Below are 25,357 nucleotides of genomic sequence, written 5' to 3' on the forward strand. Positions count from 1 at the left end.
GTGCTGCAGTTCTCATTTAAAATCAAACAGGGGCTGATGCCTGTTTAATTGGGATGAGTCTACTTCCTCATGGCTGCACTTTCAGAGACTTAGTAGATTTGCCAATGATAGCTAACGTTAGTTTTCATTATTGTGCTTCCTATTTTGATAGAAGCAGTGAACTCTGTAAACATCGATTATGCGTTCAGTGAAGGTAATAATCTATTTTGGTGATTTTTTACAGATTTATTATTGACACTGATTTATATTAATATGTCTACACTTTAAAGAGAAAACTTGCAGAACAATTAATTGGCTTTAGCTTGAGAAGAAAATCGAAATCAGTAGAGATAGTGTACAATTTTCCTCCTCCCTCATCGGATCTCTAACATGACATGAACCATGAGAATGTCAACCATGAACCATGGTGAAACTGAAAAGAGACTCATAGTAGATAATCCTAGTGCTGATGAACTTGGAAGCAGAGAGCTGCCCTGGGGAGTGGAGTCACAGAAGTGAGATTTAGCTCCAAAAGAAAAAGGAAGGAGAATTGTCCATATCCAAAGAGGAAGCGGACCAGGAACCTTTCCACTCATGAGGTTCTACCTGTGTGGCAAGTGGAAAGGCATTGTTACTTTTATTTATAAACAGTATTGCTTACTTGTAAAAAAAAAATCAACAGCAATGAGGTGTTTGCCGAAAATGGATGTACATCAGTTGGTAAAAAATAATAAAAAGCAGCTTATTGCTTTTGTTTGGGTCTTTCTTTTCCTTTGCTCTTTTATTTTGATATTATTTGCTTAGGAAGCAACATTATTCAAATGTTTATTTCAAATAATTTCAAATTTTCATTTGTAGGTTATGGAGCTTTGTGACATTAATTCTTATAGAATTAATGAAGGAAACCAAGGAAGGTGACTGGATTCTCAGATCAGTCTTTTGTTTAAAAAAAATAAAAATATTTTAAGTTCTGAGGTACATGTGCAGCATGTACAGTTTTATTACATAGATAAACATGTGTGATGGTGGTTTGCTGCACCTATCAACCCATCACTTAGGTATTAAGCCCAGCATGCATTAGCTATTTTTTGTAATGCTCTCTGTCTCCCACCCCATCCCCCAACAGGCTCCAATGTGTGTTGTTCCCGTCCTTGTGTTCATGCGTTCTCATTGTTCAGCTCCCACTTGTAAGTGGCAGTGCTTGGTTTTCTGTTCCTGCATTAGTTTTCTGAGGATAATGGCTTCTAGCTCCATCCATGTCCCTGCAAAGGACATGATCTCCTTCGTTTTTATGGCTGCATAGTATTCTACGGTGTATCCATCTATCCAGTCCATCATTGATGGGCATTTGGGTTGATTCCATGTTTTTGCTATTGTGAATAGTGCTGCAGTGAACATATGCCTGCATGTATCTTTGGAATAGAATGATTTATATTCCTTTGGGTTTATACCCAGTAGTGGGATTGCTGGGTCAAATTGTATTTCTGGTTCTAGATCTTTGAGGAATTGCCACTGCATCTTCCACAAAGGTCAACAGTAAGTCTTAATATCTAGTGTAACCAGTATTTAACCATTGTGTTTACAAACTATAGTGTTAATGAAATGATTTTCATTGTTACCAAATCACAGTTTATATGATGACACATTTTAAGTTCAAACACAAGATCTGGAACATCTCTCTTTCCCACTGGTGAGGCTTCCTGTTGGAGTGAGGGGGATGTAGGGCGAGCAAACACTTGTGTTTCCTAATTTATTTCTTTGTATAATTATCATTTGCAAAATTTTCACATAATCCTAAATCGAACACTTATGGATGGTTATTCTGTGAGTTTGTGCAGCTGCATCCCCCTTTTATGTATGGATTATTTGTTAACGCAGTGTTCATATATTGCTAACACTTTTGTTCATACTTGTGTAGAGATCATTGTGATTTCCTTAAAAATAGATGTAAAAATCATCACTGTTCTCAAGCAAGGAAAACTTTGAAAGGTAAATACCAGTAGATCTAATATCTCAAGAAGGATCTGCTTTGTTTTGATGGCTGTCTGAGAATATCAGTGAGTAGTTGGGATAGGGAAGACTTGGAACACAGAGTAACTAAGGAGAAAAAGAAGTTATTGGTATATGTTATGAAAAAGGGAATAGCTTTTAATTGGATTTTTTTCTTTTTTTCACTGTACAGAATTTACAAAATATCTATGATGTCCTCAAGTGGGTCTTTACTATTTTTCCTCAATTCTGCCTTGGTCAAGGACTGATAGAACTCTGCTATAATCAGATCAAATATGACCTGACCCACAGCTTCGGCATTGATTCCTATGTGAGTCCCTTTAAGATGGACTTTCTGGGCTGGATCTTTGTGGAACTGGCCACGCAGGGCACAATACTTCTCCTCTTGAGAGTTCTGCTACACTGGGACCTTCTGCAATGGCCAAGGTGGGTTCCTAAGGGCTCATTCTCAGCTGCACTTACTCCTACAAAAAGAGAGGAAGAGAAAAATTCATCCTGGAGGTTGTAAAATAAAAACTGTATCTGATCAGCATTATACATAGTTCTAATGCGTTAAGATTTTATTATTTTTTACATGTTGATTGGTGTGAGTTACTGACACCAGGAAAGAAAATTTCAAAAGATCAGGGGCCAAGCTGTGAGATAATGTTTCCAGTTATTTGTCTCAGTGTATTTTCACTTTGAAATGGCTGAATTTCTCTGTTACGTTGAAGCAGCTAAGGTAAATTTGGTTGATACCGCAATGATTATTTTTGCGACTAAATGCCAAGAACTCTGGGAGCAGGAAGATAGGAAAATTCAGTACAGATTTCTGTATGTCCTTTGCTGGATCTTGTTGCTTATGCTGCTGTGTTCTCATCTTTGTCAGGTGAGGTCGAAAGTCAGTAGCACGGGGCATATGTAGACATGTAGATGTATAATGTGGTTTATACGCATGCATGCACACACATGCACACACATGCATTCCTACTACTATAAATAGGATTTAATGTGGCCTTGCAAGAATATCTGAAATATTGTCAGATAAGACATTTGAACTGCATAAGGAAGCAATGTGTTTTCCTGTGTAGGGTCCACAATGGTATGGCTTCCCCTCCATACCCAAGTGTCTGGGTTCATTGGCCTGCTCTTTCCAAGAGCTATGTATTTCCTTCTGACCTCTACTTGAGGGAGGGATCCTTTTTGGAGAAATTACCAATTAAGACCATGTCACTAGAAAATCTATTAAGGATTATAAAGACACATGATTAATGATTTATGGTGATCCCCTCATAGAATTATTTTTCCTTTCAGCCATTTCCTGACATATTTTGTTACATAACCCCTTTTAATAAAGGAAAGTAGGCACAATTTTGAATATAAATCCCAATGTGCTTTTGAATTGGCCACGTCACCCGGGAGTCTGCAGATTTCCAATAGCTGAATGAACCTGGAGTAAAATACGGAGTGTCTTTTAAACATAATTTGTTCTTTGATGTCCCTTACTAGTTTAGTCTATTTTAAAAACCTAGAATGTAGGATCCCCCTTGGCAGATTTCAGGGTACTCCATTTTCCTATAGTATCAAAAGATTTTTCTTTAAAGAAAAAAATCTGTATTACCTTTACTTTCTGGAGTTGTAAGTATAAGTTGAATTGTATTTTAGAATAATGTCCTTGTTATCCACAGTAAAGAGTCAGTTTTTTTCTCTACATGAAAGTTACAGAGCAAAGAAATTTAAGTGAATTTAGACACTAGTTGCTTACTACCGTTTTATGGATAACTGTCATAATGACTGCATGACCCAGGCAATTCACTTTTAAAACCCAGATCTAACTAAACCACTAATCATTGTTTGAAAGGTAAAGCCCAAGGTTCTTAGCAAGCTCCCCACCCCCCTGTCAAGTGTGGTGCCTTCTGCTCAGTGAAGGTGTTTGTGATCCCCCTGCCATCCCCACAGGGATATTTGTTGCCCTGACTCTGGGGCTGGGCTGATGCCTTCTCAGTGTTTCTGTTACGCCCTCTTTCTCTATTAGGGCACATCTATGTTGCTTTATAGTATTGATATGCGACTCATAATTGAATCTTGGAAGAAAATAGGAAGACCCTGCCCTGTGCAACTGGGAATGGATAGATCCTGCCTTCCCAGCCTAAGCAGGGCCCCTGTCACCTGCACCCACTGCTGGACGTGAGTGCTGAGATCCCACTTCCTTGCTGTCCTTCCCTAACCTGCGCTGGCTCCTGTCCAGCTGTCCCACTGTCCTGCTGCTGGCCTTGGGTTGTTTGCCAAGAATTCAGGTTTCCATTAGGACCTGGACCCTAGTTCCTGCCTTTTCTGTCTCCTGCCTGGAGATGCATTTTTGCTCTCTATACCCTACGTGCTGGCTGGGTTGGAACAGCCACACGGTTCAGATGTGAGATATACTGCATATCTGGAAAATCCTACTATACCTAGGTCCTATCTGAATTCTTCCTATTTAATATAGAGATCATTGGTTAGTCATTTTCAATTAGAGGATACCTAAGTGGCACATTGCTGGGCATAGTTGGATTCCTGTATTAGGACACTGGATTGTTGTGAGTGGGTGGATCAGAAGTAACCTCAGTCAATTGTCTCCACCAGCCAGAATGCCTTGAGGAGATGTAAATGAATGTGCACACCTGGGCCCCTTCCTGGAACTCTGCCATGAAAAGCTCTGGGGATGAGACCCAGGAGCTGTTCATAAAGCTTCCCCGGTAATCCTCCTGAGGAGAGGATGAGCAAGCTAATGTGGGTTGCTGTGAGTACTGCTCTGCCAGGCAGGAGGGAATACAGGTGGCACAGCTTCCTGTTGGAGTGTGAAGACCTCTGGAAGTCCAGGACAGGGGGAAGGTCAATAAACACACCATCATCTGGGGAAGGGAAATAACATTCAAGCAGAAAAGTGTAAAATTCAATGAATTTTCACAAATTGACCACACTCATGTAACCCCCTCTCACTAATAAGCTGAATACTACCAACACTTCAGATGGCCTGTTGTAAACTTCTCTATCAATAGCTGCACCCTAGGTAACTGTAATCCTTATTTTTATTTTTATTGATTCATTTTTCATGCCTTTGAACGTTATATAAATGAGGTCATATAAGATAGAATTCTGAGTGTCTAGCTATTTTTCTCATCATCTATGTTCTGTGTAGAATAAATTATATATTTGTCAAATGGTGATTTCAGGTGTGGAAAAATAATAAAGAAAAGTTGCCAGGGATACTGGAAGCTTGCCATGAATATTGGATTTTATTTTTGATACCTTTTTTATTTTATAATAATTTAATAATCAGAAGAAGTTATAAAATTATTATCGAACGTTGCTAATGTACCTTACACCTAGCTTCTCCCAATGATAATATAATGATATACTACATGACAATTTACATTGTCAAAGCCAGGTAACTGATTTTGGTTATGATACTAACTCAGTGGTTATCATTAAAATATAATCATCAAATATATTTTAAATGATTAATATTTTAAATATATTTTAATAGTTAAAATGGCGTATTATAGTTTGCAGGGGAAATTGAAATTTATCTGAAAGTTAAATGTGTCAGATTGAAAATTATAAAGATTAAAAAGTGAGCAGCTCAGATTTAGAGAAAATAAGAGTTGAAAATGAAATTTGCATTACTCTGATAGATACTGATTGAATACTTTTTGCAAAGTATTGTGCAAGTGCTGGTTACATAATCCTTTTATATGATTCAACATATACTATAAACTTACAATGTTTGAGTACTTTTATATGCAGTCTAATTTATTAAATGGCTCTTTTAGTAAAAGTGCTTATTAGGTAAATGCCTTATAATAATTTTGTGATAAGCTATTTTGACATTTAGTATAAAAGTCTGGCATGACTTTATTATTCATAAAATTCAAAACTAGCTGTAGTTTAGTGTCAATCCATTTCAATATCTTTTAGGAACATGTATATTTCATTTATGTTAGACAATAAAAATGGATTCTTGCCTGATAATCAGGATGGCAGAACTGGGGTGCTCTGGACAAAGTTGATTGTGCAGAAGTCCAAAGGCAGTATCTTCCATTATTTACAAATCTCTGACCCTTTTCCCTCTTCTAGACTATTCCGGTATCATTTGCCAGGTGTGAATTCACTCTGATTTCATCTTCCCAGGGGTCAATCTACTCTCCAAGGCATAGTCGAATCTTCCAAGGATATAGATGTTGAAAAAGAGGAAATGAGGGTGTTTGAAGGAAGGACCAGTGGAGACATTCTTGTGTTATACAACCTTAGTAAACACTATCGACGCTCTTTCCAGAAGATTATTGCTGTGCAAGATATTAGTTTGGGCATACCAAAAGGAGAGGTAATGAAGCTTCTATTTTTAATCTTCTTCTGTTGTGAACCTGTGCAACTCTAATTGCTGATCTGCTTGTGTTATTCTCAGAATATTTGAAATCAGAGCCAAAAATAGCCTTCAAATTTTGGAAATTCCTACAAAATCAGTAGGAGCAGAACCAAAAGAAGGTCTGTTGACTATTTCATAGTAAAAACTTGGCTGATTGATAGGATTTATTTCATTTTATAATTTTAAAAATTTCATGTGATTGCATAGTTTTAATTATGACTTGGGCTATGGGATAACTTTTGCTGAGGAAATTTTTCTTTTAATCTAATTAAGGACCACTTTTATCTCTTACTGGGACATCAATACTCTAAGTGTCCAATTAAGCCAATCTGGCAAAATGCTACTCTGAAAAGGTAAAGAGCACTCACCCACCATAGCAATAGCTCAGGAAGTTTTTTCTCACAGGTAAGACATTAATTCTAGTTATAATGTTCAATCAGAACTGACAGAAGTCATATAAATTGTTCCTGATTTGAGCTTAATGTGTAAAGGGAAATCAGTTCTGGAAGTGATTGCCTTCAATTAACTGTTAAAAATAAAAAAGCACCTTGCATTCATATTGTTCCCAGCTCCTGAGAAATTCAAAATAGGTTATATTGTTATCTGATTGGTATTTATGTTCTACTTGTGATCTGACAGTAGGTGTCTCAGATATGACTATTCTGAGGTAAAGAGAAGCCAAGAAACCAATCTGAAGTAATGCAGGCGTATTCTTACTCTCTGAACTATGATTTCTGGTAGATGAGGACAAAATGTTAAGAAAGAATTTTTTTTTTTTAGTAGTTGTTAGCTTCTGCTCTAAGACTGGCTATTCAATCTTACCCATCTTATTGAACTATTTTTTTAACCCTTCCTTTAAAATTCATGATTATTTAGAGTTTTGCCAGTACCTTTCCATAGTAGTTTGAAGCAAAGTAGTGTGGGGGGGCCAAAGTTCACTGGAAATCAACTGACAAAAGGCAGATTAACAGGAAAAAAAAACCTATGAATTTATTTGATTATAGTTTTACATGCTACAAGAGCAGCTCAGATTTAGAGAAAATAAGAGTTGAAATGAAGATCGAAAGATACAGGGAAACTGTCTATATTTATGCTTAGGTTCAACCAAATACGGACAGCCATGTAGAAATATGGCTGGACAAAAATAGTATGACCCAATTAATGCTCTTAGACTGAGAGGGGAAGCCCAGCAAGGCCTCTCTGTTTAGATGTTTTGTTTTGTTTTGTTTTGTTTTTGAGATACTATCTAGATGTTTTATTTTTATTTTTTTAAATTTTATTTTAAGTTCTGGGATACACATGCAGCACATGCAGTTTTGTTACATAGTTATAAACGTGTGCCAAGGTGGTTTGCTGCACCTGTCAACCCATCACCTAGGTATTAAGCTCCACGTGCATTAGCTGTTTATCCTGATGCTCTCCCTTCCCCCATCCTCCTGACAGGCCCCAGTGTGTGTTGTTCTCTGTTCTTTGTGCCCACGTGTTCTCACTGTTCGGCTCCCACTTATAAGTGAGAACAGGTGGTGTGTGGTTTTCTGCTGCTTCCTTCTGGGTGTGGGGCAGGACCCTCTCTGGAATGCAGGTCTGTCTTATGACCTACAGTCAAACAAGGTAGGTCAGATAACTTCTTTAGGGCTAATTTTTGCACTGAAAAATATGTCAGGGGGGAGAAGTTAGGGTAATATTTTTAGGTTTTATGGCTGGCTTTGAGGAAAAGAGATTCTAGTTTCTATGACCGCCTCAGGGGAGAAAGAGGGGCCGGAGACAGCAGGGCAGGGAAGGTCAGAGAAAAACTTTTGATTCTGAGGCTGCCTTTGAGGCCTTCACTTTGGGGTATTATTTTCTGAGTCCCAACAGGGCTAAGAGAGAAACTTGTAAAACATTGATAAGAATGATGCTCCAGGTATCTTAAATGATCCAAGATGCCATTTAAAGTTGGATTTTATTCTCTTAAGCTCTTATAAGCGTTACAGTTTAATGACCTAGATGGAGAGTGCTATGCAAGAGTCTGTGGAAAATACAGAAATGACTGAGATACAGTCCTGTGTTGTTTAACAATGGGGATATAGTCTGAGAAATGTGTCATTGGGTGATTTCATTATATAATATACTTTCACAAACCTACATGGCATAGCCTATGATACGCCTAGGCTGTATGGTGTAGCCCATTCCTCCTATGCTACAAATCTATATAGCATGTGCTGAATACTGTAGGCAATTGCAACATAATGGCAAGTATTTGTGTATCTAAACATAGACGAGGTATAGTTAAAATATGGTATTGTCATCTTGTAAGATGACCATTGTGTATGCAGTTCGTCATTACTTGAACTGTCATCGACTATATGTCCTTCTCCAGTTAGAAATTAATAATCAATTAGGAAACAAAATATCATAAGCATATACTCTGTTACATGGGAGCATGAGCATTGTCCCAAGGCGGGGACAATGATATAATAATATAGTATTTTTTGGAAGCACAGCATCATAATAATTATTATCTTCCCAATTTCATTTTTGTATATATTAAAGTATTTTCTAAAAATAACTGAAAGGTACGTGAGTGGTATTGTCTTCAGTGCTGTCAGTCCAGAGACGGTGGCTGGGTAGGCAGGGAAGGAAAGGTGGGAGGACAGGGTACGTGGGGAGAACTTTATTAAAAAGGTGGTTTATAGCTAAGCCTTAAAGCATTGGTAGAATTTGGATAGCTGATGGTGGTGTACCCTGGGACATGGACAGGGTAGGCCTGGAGGGAGACGGACTCACCTTGCAGATGGTGGGAGAGATGCAGGGCAAGTGGGGAAAACATGGTAATTGAAGCAGGTAGCAACTCAGGGGAGTTGTGAAATCCAGAGGTCCAAAACAGGGTTATGTGATGGTTAGGTGATGCTTGGTGGCAGAAAATCCAGAAGCAGTCACTTTCCAAGATTTGAGAAGCCAGGAAGCCAGTTTGTATCCGTAGATCGCAGCTCCTAGCCATCAGAAAACACCTGTCTTGGCAGGAGATTGACAGAACCAGAGAGACACAGTCACCAAGGTGGACTCTCAGGCACAGTATATGATGAGGCACATGATAGAGACAAAGTGTAGAAAAGACAGCAAGAAGGCCATTTTTCGCGCTGGCTGTAAGGCGAGATTGGATCAAGAACTGAGTTAACTCGATGCTCAATGTCAGAATATAGAATTAATATCAGAATTAGCCTAGACTCTGAGTTAGGAGTGAATTTACAGGAATTTACAGCCTCTTCAATGGAAAAAGAAGATACATAAGAAAGCTATGAGCACTACACACACACACACACACACACACACACACACACGTATATACAGTAGAAGATGGAATCTTTTAAGAAAATACTTTAGGCTGGGCGTGGTGGCTCAAGCCTGTAATCCCAGCACTTTGGGAGGCCGAGACGGGCGGATCACGAGGTCAGGAGATCGAGACCATCCTGGCTAACACGGTGAAACCCCGTCTCTAATAAAAAGTACAAAAAACTAGCCGGGCGAGGTGGTGGGTGCCTGTAGTCCCAGCTACTCGGGAGGCTGAGGCAGGAGAATGGCGTGAACCCAGGAGGCAGAGCTTGCAGTGAGCTGAGATCCGGCCACTGCACTCCAGCCTGGGCGACAGAGCAAGACTCCGTCTCAAAAAAAAAAAAAAAAAAAAAAAAAAAAACCAAAACTTTAAAATATACAAAAATGAAATCAGAGTAATAATTATAATGATGTGACTTCCAAAGAATATTATATTATCTCTGCATAATTTGGGATAGTTGGCATTTACTCTCATCCTCTTGAGTTTTCCACACATGAATTTATTGTCTGTAAATTACTGCTGAAATTCTTATACCACTCAAGTGCCATGATGATTTTGAGAGGACTTTGTAATCTATACAGTGTTTTATACGATATTGTCATTTTAAAACTCCACAAATAACACAAACCAACAAAGTCAACCCAGAGTTGGCTAAAAGCAAGTGCTGTTTCTAATATAATTTTGATTTTATTTAACTTGTTCTATTTATTTAGCTTGTTTGATTGAGTGTGCTTTACTTAACTTTATTTCCTCTTAGTGCTTTGGACTTCTAGGGGTGAATGGAGCTGGGAAGAGCACGACTTTCAAAATGCTGAATGGTGAAGTTTCTCCAACTTCAGGACATGCTATCATCAGGACTCCCATGGGGTAAGATCCAGATTTCATCACGTTTGCTGCTTAAAGAGATAACAAGCCCAGAGAACCCCCAGCATTCCCTCAGTCCTGTGGAATAAAATTTGAAAACATCATTTTCCTCCAAATTTACCTTCCAATTTCTTTGAAGGGGGGAAAAGTTTCCAAATATGAATGAACTGAGCTCAGTACTTCCAGCTGGAGTGAAGGGTCAAGGAGGTCTTATCACAGAGCAGCCACAGGCAGACCTCCCTGGGACGTATCAGAGTGGATTGGAAGTGCCTAGCTCCTCTCTGCACATGGAACTAAGGGGAGCAGGAAATGGCAAAGGGATGGTTCTTCTTTATTATCCTCTGGATAAAGCTTCAAATGTGCCCATCAGCCTAAGCGGCCAGATGGTTTCCCTCTTTTTACCACCCAGACTTCCTCTTTCAGGTGATCATGACTCCTTCAGGGTGGGACAGTGAACACATTAAAAACCAAGAAAGCCGCCTCTAGAGGAGTAGGCAAGATGTTTATTCCCCTTGCTCTAACATACGTGAGGTCCCTGGGCACCCTGCACACTCAGAGGCTGCCTGAGGCCAGATGATCCCTACAGCCTCTGTGGGTAACATGCGCTCATGCACTCCTGTATGTCACTCTTACCTCAGTCCCGTTTCACAGGGATTCTTCATCTCCTTCTAAACTGTGCGCTTGGTTGGGAACATTCAGGGCATGGTGCCTTCATGCCCCTTTCTGCACCTGTATGGTAGCGTGTCTTCCCTTCTCCCCTGCTCTGATCAGGACTAATGTTAATTATTTTTCTCTCTACTGCAAGAAGTAATCACCTGCTCTAAACCTCTCTGTGCTCAATTTGCTCTTTGATTTGTGTGCTGTCAAGTTTACCCTAACAGCAAACTGGGCTCAATATCACAAACTAAAATCTTAGATCTTTAATTTCCCAGCCAGTTTCTGGCGATTTGTTCTCCACACACCGCTCCTGTGCTGTGCCTCCTTATATGGATGTCCTCATATCCCATTCTGTTTTCAGTACTCTGTTAAAAGGCCCCAGGCATCTATTTTTCTTTTTTCCCACTACAGCAAACTCATTGTAACTTGATGGGTAGTCAAATTCACAGCTGTATTTATGAATTTAAACCCAGCACTCACCAGCCAACAGGTTGAGACCCGACCTCCAGCTTTCTGTTCAGTTTCTGATCCAGAGAGATATTTATTTTTAAGAGTGGTTAGATGTTCTCGACACTAGTTTTGCAGCAATGAATATGGCACATAAAAATCGATTAAACACTGTTCTGTGGATGTAAAGAAAGAACTGTAAAGCATTGTGTCTACAATTTCTCACTGGAATTTTAATTGACTTTATGTTGCATTTATGAATTTATTTGGAAAGAACTAACATTTAACTTTTTTTTACAATAACTTGCTAAAATAAATAGAATTCTTTTGTAAAAGTATTTTAATTAATCCTTATATTCTATTGGAAGAGAATGTGCTTATCAGTAATTAATGAAATATTTTTCTACACTTTATAGTAATGTCTCTTTTTTAAATTTTATTTTTTATTTCAATAGGTTTTTGGGGAACAGGTGATGCTTGGTTACATGAATAAGTTCTTTAGTGGTGATTTCTGAGATTTTTGTGCACCCATCACCCAAGCAGTGTACATAGTACCCAATGTGTAATCTTTTATCCCTCACTCCCCTCCCAGCCTTTCTCCTGAAGTCCCCAAAATTAATTGTATCATACTTAAAATGCATTGTATCATTCTTATGCCTTTGTGTGTTAATAGCTTAACTCACAATTATGAGTGAGAATATAAGAATGTTTGGTTTTTCATTCCTGAGTTACTTCACTTAGAATAATAGTCTCCAGTTCCATCCAGGTTGCTGTGAATGCCATTATTTAGTTCCTTTTTGTGGCTGAGTAGTATTTCATGGTGTATATATATGTATATATACACATACTTACATATATATCACATTTTCTTTATCCACTTGTTGATTGATGGGCATTTGGGCTGATTTCATATTTTTGCAATTGCAAATTATGCTGCTATAAACATGTGTGTGCAAATATCTTTTTCATATAATGAATTTTTTTCCTCTCATTAGATACCTAGTAGTGGGATTGCTGGATCAAACAATAGATCTACTTTTAGTACTTTAAGGAATCTCCACACCGTTTTCTATAGTGGTTGTACTAGTTTACATTCCCACCAATAGTGTAAAAGTGTTCCCTTTTTACCACATCCATGCCAACATCTATTATTTTGATTTTTTCATTATGGCCATTCTTGCAGGAGTGAAGTGGTACCACATTGTGTTTTGATTTGCATTTGCCTGATAGTTAGTGATGTTGAGCATTTTTCGTATGCTTGTTAGTCATTTGTCTGTCTTCTTTTGAGAATTGTCTATTCATGTCCTTAGCCCACTTTTTGATGGTATTTGTTGTTTCTTTCCTGCTGATTTGTTTGAGTTCTTTGTAGATTCTGGATCTTAGTCTTTTGTCAGATGTATAGGTTGTGAAGATTTTCTCCTGCTCTGTAGATTGGCTGTTAACTCTGCTGATTGCTTATTCGGCTGTGCAGAAGCTTTTTAGTTTAATTAAGTCCCATCTGTTTATCTTTGTTTTTGTTGTATTTGCTTTTTGGTTCTTGGTCATGAAGTCTTTGCCTAAGCCAATGTTTAGAAAGGTTTTTCTGATCATATATTCTAGAATCATTATGGTTCCAGGTCTTAGATTTAAGTCTTTGATCCACCTTGAGTTGATTTTTGCATAAGGGGAGAGATGAGGATCCAGTTTCATTCTTCAACATGTGGCTTGCTAATTATCCCTGCACCATTTGTTGAATGGTGTCCTTTCCCCCTTTATGTTTTTGTTTGTTTGTTTGTTTGTTTGTTTGCTTTGTCAAAGATCAGTTGGCTGTAAGTGTTTGGCTTTATTTCTGGGTTATTGATTCTGTTTCATTCATGTTCCTATTTTTATACAAGTACCATTCTGTTTTGGTGTCTATGGCCTGATAGGATAGTTTGAAGTTAGGTAATGTGATGCCTCCAGGTTTGTTCTTTTTGCTTAATAATTGCTTTGGCTATGTGGGCTTCTTTTTGGTTCCATATGAATTTTAGGATTTTTTTTCTAGTTATGTGAAGAATGATGGTGGTATTTTGATGGAATTCCATTGAAATTGTAGATTGCTTTGACAATATGATAATTTTCACAATATTGATTCTGCCCATCCATGAGCATGTGATGTGTTTCCCTTTGTTTGTGTCATCTATGGTTTTTTTCAGCAGTGTTTTTTACTTTTCCTTGTAGAGGTCTTTCACCTCCGTGTTTAGGTATATTCCTTTCTTTTTTTTTTTTTTTGCAGCTATTATAAAAGGAGTTGAGCTCTTGATTTGATTCTCCATTTGGTTGCTCTTGGTGTACAGCAGAGCTACTGTTTGTGAACATTAATTTTGTGTCCTGAAACCTTGCTGAATTTATTTACTAGTTGTAGGAGTTTCTTTGGATGAGTCTTTAGGGGTTTCTAAATACACAATCATATCATCAGCAAATAGCGACAGTTTGACTTCCTCTTTACCAATTTGGATGCCCTTTATTTTTTTCTCCTGTGTGATTGCTCTGACTAGGACTTCCAGTACTACATTGAATAGAAGTGGTGAAAGTGGGCATCCTTGTCTTGTTCCAATTCTCAGGGGGAATGCTTTCAGCTTGTCCCCATTCAGTATAACATTGTCTGTGGGTTTGTCATAGATGGCTTTTATTACCTTAAGTTATGTCCCTTCTATGCCTATTTTGCTGAGGGTTTTAATCATAAAGAATGCTGGATTATGTCAAATGCTTTTTCTGCATCTATTGAGATGATCATGTGAATTTTCTTTTTAATTCTGTTTATGTGGTGTATCACATTTATTGGCTTGCATATGTTAAATCAACCCTGCATCCCTGGTATCAAACACATTTGATCATGATGCATTATCTTTTTGATACGCTTTTGGATTCGGTTAGCTGGTATTTTTATGAAGATTTTTTCATCTATGTTCATTAGGGATATTGGTGTGTAGTGTTCTTTTTTTGTTATATCCTTTCCTGATTTTGGTATTAGGTTGACTCTGACTTCATAGAGTGATTTGGGGAGGATTCCCACTTTCTTTATCCTGTGGAATAGTGTCAATAGGATTGGTCCCAATTCTTCTTTGAATGCCTGATAGAATTCAGCTATAAATTCGTCTGGTCCTGGATTGATTTTGTTGGGAAGTTTTTTAAATTATCATTTCAATCTCACTGCTTGTTATTGGTCTGTTCAGAGTTTCTGTTTCTTCCTGGTTTAATCTAGGAGGATTACATATTTCCAGGAATTCATCCATCTCCTTCAGGTTTCCTAGTTTATATGTGTGAAGGAGTTCATACTATAATTGAATAATATTTTTTGTTTCTGTAGTATCAGTAATAATATCTCCTGTTTCATTTGTAATCAAGCTTATTTGAATCTTCTCTCTTCTTTTCTTGGTTAATCTTGCTAATGGTGTATCAATTTTATTTGTCTTTTCAGATAACCAGGTTTTCATTTATCTTTTGCATTTTTTTGGTTTAAATTTCATTTAATTCTACTCTGATCTTCATTATTTCTTTTCTTCTGCTGGGTATGAGTTCGTTTGTTTCTCTAGGTCTTTGAGATGTGACTTTAGATTGGCTGTTTGTGCTCTTTCCGATGTTTTGATGTAGGCATTTATGGCTATGAACTTTCCTTTTAGCACTGCCTTTGCTGTATCCCAGAGATTTTGATAGGTTGTGTCACTATTATCATTCAGTTCAAAGAATTTTTGAATGTTAATCTTGATATCATTGTTGACCCAGTGATCATTCAGGAGTAGGTTATTTAATTTTCATGTATTTTCATGGTTTTGAGGGTTCCTTTGGAGTTGATTTCCAATTTTATTCCACTGTGGTCTGAGAGAGTACTTAATATAATTGCGATTTTCTTAAATTTACTCAGACTTATTTTGTCCCTATCATATGGTCTATCTTGGAAAATGTTCCATGTGCTGATGAATAGAATGTATATTCTGTAGCACATGAATGTTCTGTAATCATCTGCTGAGTCCATTTGTTTTAGGGTATAGTTTAAGTCCATTGTCTCTTTGTTGACTTTCTGTCTTGATAACCTGAATAGTGCTGACAGTGGAGTATTAAAGTCCCCCACTATTACTGTGTTGCCATCTATCTCATTTCTTAGGTCTAGTAGTAATTGTTTTATAAATTTGGGAGCTCCAGTGTTAAGTGCATATATGTTTAGGATTGTGATATTTTCTTGTTGGGCTAGTCCTTTTGTCACTATATAATGTCCTTCTTTGTCCTTTTTTAACCACAGTTGCTTTAAAGTTCGTTTTGTCTGATATAAGAATTGCTACTCCTGCTTGGTTTTGGTGTCCATTTGCATGGAATATCTCTTTCCACCCCTTTACCTTAAGCTTATGTGTGTCCTTATGTGTTAGGCGAGTCTCCTGAAGATAGTAGAAATTTGGTGGATGAATTCTTATCTATTCTGTCATTCTGTATCTTTTAAGTGGAGCATTTAAGCCATTTACATTTAATGTTAGTATTAAGATGTGAGGTACTATTCTGTTTATCATAGGATTTGTTGCCTGAATGTCTGTCTGTTTGTTTGTTTGTTTTCATTGTGCTATTGTTATATAGGTCTTGTGAGATTTATGCTTTTAATAGGTTCTATTTTGGTGTATTTTGAGGATTTGTTTTAAGATTTAGAGCTTGTTTTAGCAGTTCTTATAGAGCTGGGCTGGTAGTGGCGAATTGTCTCAGCATTTGTTTGTCTGGAAAAGACTATATCTTTCCTTCATTCATGAAGCTTAGTTTTGCTGGATACAAAATTCTTGGCTGATAATTATTTTGTTTAAGGAGGTTAAAAATAGAACCCTGATCTCTTCTAGCTTGCAGGGTTTCTTCTGAGAAATCTGCTGTTATTCTGATAGCTTTTCCTTTATAGGTTACCTGATGTTTTTGCCTCATAGCTCTTAAGATTCTTTCCTTTGTCTTTACTTTAGATAACCTGATGACTATGTGCTTATTTGCATGGTTTTGAGGGTTTCTTAAAACCTAGTTGATGATCTTTTTCAGTGAATTTCCCAGGTGTTCTTTGGACTTCTTGTATTTGAATGTGGAGATCTCTAGCAAGGTCAGAGAAATTTTTCTTGATTATTCCCTCAAATAGGTTTTCCACACTTGTAGATTTCCCTTCTTCCTTGGGAAAATCAATTATTCTTAGGTTTTGATGTTTAACATAATCCCAAACTTCTTGGAGGCTTTGTTCATTTTTAAAAATTCTTTTTTTTTTTTTGTCTTTGATGAACTGGATTAATTAGAAAGCCTTGCCTTTGAGTTCTGAAATTCTTGCTTCTGCTTTTCCAGTTCTTTTGCTGAGACTTTCCAGTGCTTATTGCATTTCTCTAAGTGTGTCTTGATTTCCAGAAGTTGTGATTTTTAAAAATTTATGTTATCTATTATACTGGAGATTTTTCATTCCATGTGCTGTATTATATTTTTGATTTATTTAAGTTAGAGGTCATCTTTTCCTGGTTCCTCCGCAGTTAGCTTAATAATCAATCTTCTAAATTATTTTACTGGCAATTCAGAGATTTTGTTTTGGTTTTAATCCATTGATGGTGAGCTGATGTGATCTTTTAGGGGTGTTAAAGAATTGTGTTTTGTCATATTACCAGAATTGTTTTTCTGGTTTCTCCTCATTTCAGTAGACTATGTCAGAGGGAAGATCTGGGACTCTAGCTGCTGTTTAGATTCTTTTGTCTCACAGGGTGCTCCCTTGATGTGGTGCTCTCCCCCTTCACCTAGGAATGGGGCTTCCTGAGAGCCCAACTGCAGTGATTGTTTTTACCCTTCTGAATCTAGCCAACTAGCAGAGCTACCAGGCTCCAGGATGGTATTGGGGAGTGTCTGTAAAGAGTCCTGTGATGTGATCCATCGTCAGGTCTTTCAGCTGTGGATACCAGCAGCTGCTCAGATGGAGGTAACAGGGGAATGAAGTGGACTCTGTGAGGTTCCTTGGTTGTATTTTTGTTTAGTGTGCTGGTTTTGCATTGGTTGGCCTCCAGCCAGGAGGTGGTGCTTTCAAGAGTGTATCAGCTGCCCTTGTGGAAGAAGGATCAGGTGGTGGGTGGGGCCACAGAGTTCCCAAGAGATTATGTCCTTTGTCTTCAGCTACCAGGGCATGTAGAGAAGGACCGTCAGATGTGGGCAGAGTTAGGTGTGTCTGAGCTCAGACTCTCCTTGGGTGGGGCTTGCTGTGGCAGCAGTGGGGGATGGGGGTGTGGTTTTCAGGCTGGTGGATTTATGTTCCTCAGGGGATTGTGGCTGCCTCTGCTGAGTCACACAGGTTGCCAGGGAAGTGGGAGTACGCTGGCAGTCACAGGCCTTATCCTGCTTCCATACAGCCTGCAGTCCTAAAGACGGGTCTCACTCCCACTGTGGCCCTCCCAACAGCACCAAGTCAATTTCTGGGCAGTTGGTGACCAGGGCTGAGAACTTGCCCCAGAGAACTCAGCCTTCCTGCTGAGAAAGCAAGTGGACTCATGGTTTTCTGATGTCTCATTGAGCCAGCAGTGGTGATCCAGTTCCTTCAAAGGGTCTGTGGATTCTCTCAGCTTTCTCGGTATGTTCCTAGGGTAATTCTTGTAGCAAAAGTTCACGATATGAGTCTTCACATGCGGCTCTATCTGTTTGAGCAGGAACTGCAGGCTAGCCCTGCCTCCTATTCCTCTATGGTAACATCTCTGATTCTCATTCTCCTTATTGCTTTCCCTAGAACTATCAAAACAATGTTAAATGACAATACATTTTCTCATTTAATGGTGATATTTCTATTTATGAAATATGATGGATTGAAAATTGTCTATGAATTTTCATCTAATGTAGGCATTATTTTGTTTGCAATTTTATAAAAAGTTCTTATAAGAATATTTTAAATTTATCACTTTAAGGCCGGGCACAGTGGCTCATACTTGTAATCCCAGCATTATGGGAGGCCAAGGTGGAAGGATCACCTGAGGTCAGAAGTTCAAGACCAGCCTGGCAAACATGGTGAAACCCCATCTCTACTAAAAATACAAAAATTAGGTGGGTGTGGTGGTTATGTGCCTGTAATCCCAACTACTTGGGAGGCTGAGGTAGGAGAATCACTTCAACTCTGGAGGCGGAGGTTGCTATGAGCCGAGATCACACCACTACACCTCAGCCTGGGTGACAGAGTGAGACTCCATTTCAAAAAAAAAAAAAAAAAAAACTTTAACATATATAAAGTTGCATGTATTTTCTAGTTCTTTTCCTTTTGAAAAATTTGTTATGAATAGGAGATTCTTGATTATCCATCTGTCCTTAGCTTTCTGTGATAAATTTTCATTTTTGTTAGATTTTTAATATTTTTTGTTAAATTTCATATGCTAAGTCTATATAGATTTTATATTTATTATTAAAAAGAAAAATTAATTTGTTGAAAACTTCATTTTCAGTTTTTGCTATTAAATATTTTGCATTTTTGTAATTTTGACAATTTATGTTTCCTTAGAAACTCATTAATTTAATTTAAAATTGCAAATTACTTATACAGGGTTATTACTATGGTTCTTTCAAAATTTGTATTTCCTTTCTATACATATATCTGTATATTTGTGTTTTATTTCTGTAGTTTTACTTTCCAGATTCTGAGTTTTATTTTTAAAAGGATGATATTTAATTTATTTAGAAATTCAAATTATTTTTACTTTTCAAAGTTATCAAACTTTGTCATTCTTCTTAACCCTCCACCATGCTTTTCTCAATCTAGTTTTGTTGTTTTATTTCTAACTTTTTGATTTAAGTGATTGTTGTGTTTTTCATCTTAAAATAAAAAATCAAATTATGAGGACTACCAATATGCTTTTTTGTACAGCTTTTACCTTGATCCTAAAAACATAATAAGTGACATTACTGTTGTTATTCTCTAAATGATGTTAGAAATAAATTTTCAATGTCACAAAATAAATAGCACTCTAACATGAATTTTCTCAGCAAGGCAATTTTACTTCTATAGAGGGATGCATCTCCCAGATGGAGCAATGGTGAGAGCACACCTGAACATGGGAGGGGAAAGAGTTTTTATCCCTGACACAGGTAGCCCTTACTGCTGTGTCATGCCCCTATTGGTTAAGTTTGGACCACACAGTCTAGGCTAATTCCTATTGGCTATTTTAAAGAGAGTAGGGGTATGAGCCAGAGTGGCAAGGTGAGCTGTTTTGGTGGGAAAGACAGTTACAGAACAGATGACTAAAGGTGACTCAGGTCAGAGCAGGTGACCAGGGGTGACTCAGGATGAAGCAGGTGATCAGAGGTGACTCAGGATGGAGCAGGTGACCAGAGTGCCTCAGGATGGAGCAGGTGACCAGGGGTGACTCAGGACTGAGCAGGTGACTAGGGAAACAGATGTGAACTACTGATTATAACTGGTGGGGAGGTTGTTTACTGAAATTAGGGGCACGGAGATGAGGAGAATGAGGAAGTTAAACTTTAAAATGAAGATCATAGAACTGAACATACTGACATACTGATTCTTTGAAGAGAAACTTAGAACTCACTGTATTTAACAATGACATACGATTTTAATACAGTATTTTTATCAAAACTTCAGAAGACTTTTTTCAGATACTTATTATCTTCTCTTTCTTTCTTTCTTTCTTTCTTTCTTTCTTTCTTTCTTTCTTTCTTTCTTTCTTTCTTTCCTTCTTTCTTTCTTTCTTTCTTTCTTTCTTTTCTTTCTTTCTTTCTTTCTTTCTTCTTCTTTTTTTTTTTGATAGTGTCTTGCCCTAGCACCCAGGTTGGAGTGCAGTGGCATGATCTCAGCTCACTGCAACCTCTGCCTCCCGAGTTCAAGCGATTCTCCTGCCTCAGCCTTCTGAGTAGCTGGGATTACAGGTGCATGTCACCACACCTGACTACATTTTGTATTATTAGTAGAGATGGGGTTTTACCATGTTGGCTAGGCTGCTCTCGAACTGCTGACCTCAGGAGATCCACCCACCTCGACCTCCCAAAGTGCTGGGATTACAGGTGTGGGTCATTGCACCCGGCCTATCTTATTTCTTCCTTCAATATTTTTATAAAATAATTTTAAGGACTTTTTTGAAGTTCAATTTACATATGAAAAAGAACATCCAACGACTTTTAATAAAGTGAATATAATTATATAATCAGTACCTACCTCAAGAAACAAAACCAGACCACCACCCCATAAATTCCATCTAATCACATCCCTGTTGAGGTTAACTCTTATTTGCATCTTTTTGTTTTTGTTTTTAATACAGCTTAATGTATTATTAAAGGCAATCTTGTAAACAAAACTCAGGACAAGAAATAGAACTTTGGCAGCTAACTTATAAGTCATTCTATATACTCCATTCCAAACACAACCTGTTCTATCTAAATGATTTTTTATAATTCATTACTCAAGAGTGTATTCCTAGACACCACAGTTTAATCCTGTGTGTTTATAAGATACTTGATAGGGCCTTTAAGTTACTCAATTCACAGGTCCTTTCTCCATTCCTTTCATTTCTTTACAAACTCTCTGTTGAAGAACCTGGACTGTTGGACATGGAGAGTTGGCCTACAAACTTTGCTGACTGCATACTGATGATGGAATTTAACATGTTCATTTCTTCTATTTCTTTCAATTGCAGCTGGATTCAGATGTTTAGTTAGACTAGGTTCAATCCTTTGGCATGACTAAACAGGAGATGATGTTCTCTTTCATCAAGAGGCACATAATGTCTGGGCCAGGTGAGGTGCCTGTAATCCTAGCACTTTGGGAGGCTGTGGCGGGTGAATTGCTTGAGCCCAGAGTTTGAGACCAGTCTGGGAAGCATGACGAAACCCTGTCTCTACCCAAAATACAAAAATTAGCCAGTCTCATAACCCTTGTGTAAAAATAAATAAATAAATAGTAAAAATATAAAACTAAAAAGTAGGCACATAATAGCTGGTCTTTAGTCTTTTTTTTTTTTTTTTAGCTGTTAGCAGTTTTGATGTTGAATGCTTAGGTGAATTAGTCCATTGCAAAATGGTGACATTTTAACCTAGTCTTTTTGTTCTCATTTACTAGTTTGGATAATTTTGTACAGAGGTGCTTTAACTGTCTTTTATTTGGCTACTCAGAGGTACCCTTCATACAGAAAAAGAGATAGAATTTATTTACTCAGTTTTCATGATAATTGGTTTTCAGCTGTCCTCAGAAAGTGACAGATTAGGTTTTCATGTATTTGTTTGCTTGTATCATTCTGACTTCATTCTGATAGAATTAGAGTGTATCACAAGTGTCACTTTGTGCTTAGTTATCTCTTTTACTTCTTAGAATTTTCCTTTTTTATTCTCTCCCCATTCTCCTCTAGTCATTTATTCATCCATATACTAGAAATAATAACTCAAATGTTTAAATGAAGGTTCAATGCTATACCACATAAAATCCACCTTGTGTAGATACAGACATGCCATTGTCATTTAACTGCAACTAACTTACATAAAGAAAGTTGCAGATCTGAAATCAAATCTATCTTGCTCCAAGTTGCTACATGCTATATCTATTTCTGTCTGTGGGTAGATAATGCAGTTTTACTTGGGTTAATCTATGTCAATAGGTGAAATCTCAACATTAAGAACTAATTATGTTTGAGAACAGAAAGTAGAGAAAATTTATTAGTTGAGCAAGCGTTTGAGGTTGGTATATGTAAAGAGAGTTGTGATACTACTTACTCTGAAAGGAAATCATGCTGTATGGGATTGAATCTCTCTCAAGTATTTCCTTGATTTTTCCCTGCAGTCATAGAAGTCAGATATTTTTGTTGAGTTTGGAGGTGGGTTTTGAAAAAAAAAATTTCTAACTTCTCTATTTACAAGTACGTGTAGACAAAAGAATTGTAATTTATAAAGCAAAATTAGGTTTATTTCTTCATCCCTGGAAGACTGACTCTCTCCTTTATAATTCTATTTCATCATTTGTAAAATAATTGGAAAATGAAATTCAAATAACTACTCTTGAAAAGAAGAATAAATTTACATCCAAATAATGCTCTGCAAGTCCCTTATTATACTACATATCTGTGTAATTAGTTTAATTATAACTAAATCACACTTGCATTAATTATATTTTAACCTTGATTATTTGTAATGTTAATTGCACATTTGTATTCAAAGAATTAAATAGGTAATTAGCAGCACAATGGAATTTTTCACTACTTAGAGGGTTGAAATGTACCTTCCTGCCCATGAAGCCCATAGCTTATTGCTACCTAATTGAAACACATGCACTCATCCATTCATTATATTAAGCTATTTTTGTCTCTTCTTTGAGGTTATATCATCTAAAACAGTGCTCTTTTACTTTCCTGTTCAATTTACTGATTTCCATGAATGCACATCTTCAAACTTGAGAGTAATACATGTCTAAATATATTTCAAAATTGGCCACTATAGTTTGGCTCTGAGCATGTCATGTTCTCCTGATATACTGATAGTTGTCACAAATTGACCACAGGCCAGAAATCACATGCATTATTATTATTATTATTATTTATTCTCTGTGGCTCTTCTTCCTACTGTCATAACTCTCAACTTTTTGTCTCGGCAAGTTGTCAACGCTGCAGCATAATAGACTAGGTCCCAGAGGAAGTGAAGACAAGGAAGTGAAGTAAGGAATTTAAGGCTAAGATTTGTTTTATGAATTTGATCAACACGGTTGAGAAGTGGGCATAAGAATAAATAATTATTTGACTTAAAACTAGCAGGCTCATGTCTGGCACACTAAAGTCCTGCTAAAGTAGTGGCAAGATTAACAAAAGTCTCTAAAATTGGAGACAGGTTTTCTGATGAAAATCTTATGTTGTGATATTTACTTAAAATATGAAAGGCTGTGGCATTTTTATTTGGTCAGCACAGCGTTAAAATTTTGGATTTGGATTGGCGTTGGTTCCAGTTTGTCACAGTTGCCACCATTGCTTGTTGCCTTATTGATGGACACCGTCAAATATTTACTCGTACTATTACGTCTGAAATTATTGAAATTTATGTCTCTTGAACACCATAAATGTTAATCTCATTAGCCATGATTTACTGTGTCTCTTATTCAGTGAGTATTAAGCTAGGGGCTTTACATTCTTGATCTTATTTGATAATTATAATGACAAAGAGGTTGTTACCCTAATTTTATGACAAGAATCTAAGATTCAGAAAAATTAAGTGGCTTGCCAGAAGTCAAACTTCTAGAACATGATGGAGTTTTGAATCCAAGTTTTTGAAACTCTAAATCACATGCACTTACTATCCACCCTTTGACTATTAGAGAAAACCCACAAAGTAGTCGTAATCAATGACACAGAATATAAAATATTTTAAAAGGGAGAAGGAAAATATATATATATAAAATATCATATATAAATATCATATGATATATATCATAGTTATATCTATATATATATTTTAAAAGGAAAGTTGACAGATATCAGAGCAGGCATATATTTTTATAATAAATATTATTGGGAGTATCTTTCCTTAAAAAAATCAAACACTCAGAAACTGAGTTAAAAAAGATAATTTTTTTCTACATGACACAACACACCATTACAGTGAAATTAAAAATAATGGCTATTATGCAAATGAAAACAAAACAAAACTGTATAAATACGTTAACATTTAAAAATATGATTCAAGAAAAGACACATTTGAGGCAAAGACACTACTAAATAAAATATATTATTTGATGTGAAGTCATTGCAGTCAAGAAATTCTGTGTATGAAAGACATAGAATAAGGTGTAAAGCAAAATCTGTTGGGAAAACCAGAAAAAGAATGAGAGGATATATCAGAAGGGAGAGATCTTAACTCTTTACTCTAATTATCTGATAGTTTAAAAGTGTAATATATTTGGAGAATGAGTTTCACATCATCAACACAAGAAACAAGACTGTTTATCATACAAACATGACAAATACAACTCCTCATATTTATTTGTGAAGTACTAGAGTAATTCCCATTAAAATAAGAAACAGAATAACATGATCAACCTTTTTATTTAGCATTTTCTGGAATTTAAGTTCCTACTATAAGATATAGTTTAAAAAATAGCATAAGTATACTACAAATTATTATCTTTTATGTCATATCATACAGTTAAATACCCAAGAAGATCAATTAAGAGATAATTTCAACTGAAGTGGCCAGAAAAAATAATAAATATATACAAGGCTATATAATATGAAAAACTTAATTACAATAGAAAAAACACATGCAAGGTAATAATGAATAACCTTAGAAGGAAATATGGTCAACCTATATGTTAAAATCTAGATGATGTTTTTAGCGTAAAGGAATACATAAGTAATGAGATATATACCATCTTGCTGAATGGAAAAGCTGAATCACCTTACTATTACTCTCCTTTAGCAAGTTTTATAGATTTAATGTAATTCCAATTGATATTGCAGAGAATAGAGTAGGCTTTACCCTGAATTTCTGAAATTTTAAACAGAAGAATAAATAGATGGGTCTAATTATGACATATTACAAAAAGAATAGGTAGATAATGGCTAATTGACTTAAGAAGTATTTCAGTGCATCATATTGACTTTGTAATAAAATAATGTCTTTCCAATTGGATCACTTAATCAATAAAAGAAGAGAAAATCAAAATGTAAAAAAGGTAGTATACACATTTTACATTAGCGATAAAAGGAAAAAAGTTGCAAAATTTTCCTGAGATTGGT

At 36.6% G+C, this 25,357-nt stretch overlaps 1 protein-coding gene across 4 annotated transcripts in view; it reads left to right on the plus strand.

Moving 5' to 3' along the window:
• Positions 1-25,357, plus strand: part of ABCA13 (ATP binding cassette subfamily A member 13) — a 504,903-nt gene that overhangs the window by 357,700 nt on the left and 121,846 nt on the right. For all 4 annotated transcript variants that reach the window (XM_050785548.1, XM_050785549.1, XM_050785550.1 and 1 more), the window contains 3 exons: positions 2,162-2,415; positions 6,139-6,331; positions 10,444-10,553. In XM_050785548.1, coding sequence (XP_050641505.1) covers positions 2,162-2,415; positions 6,139-6,331; positions 10,444-10,553 — 557 coding nt within the window. The remainder of the gene's footprint in view (positions 1-2,161; positions 2,416-6,138; positions 6,332-10,443; positions 10,554-25,357) is intronic.

This window comes from Macaca thibetana, chromosome 3, assembly GCF_024542745.1.
Source record: "Macaca thibetana thibetana isolate TM-01 chromosome 3, ASM2454274v1, whole genome shotgun sequence".
Taxonomy (NCBI): Eukaryota; Metazoa; Chordata; class Mammalia; order Primates; family Cercopithecidae; genus Macaca; species Macaca thibetana.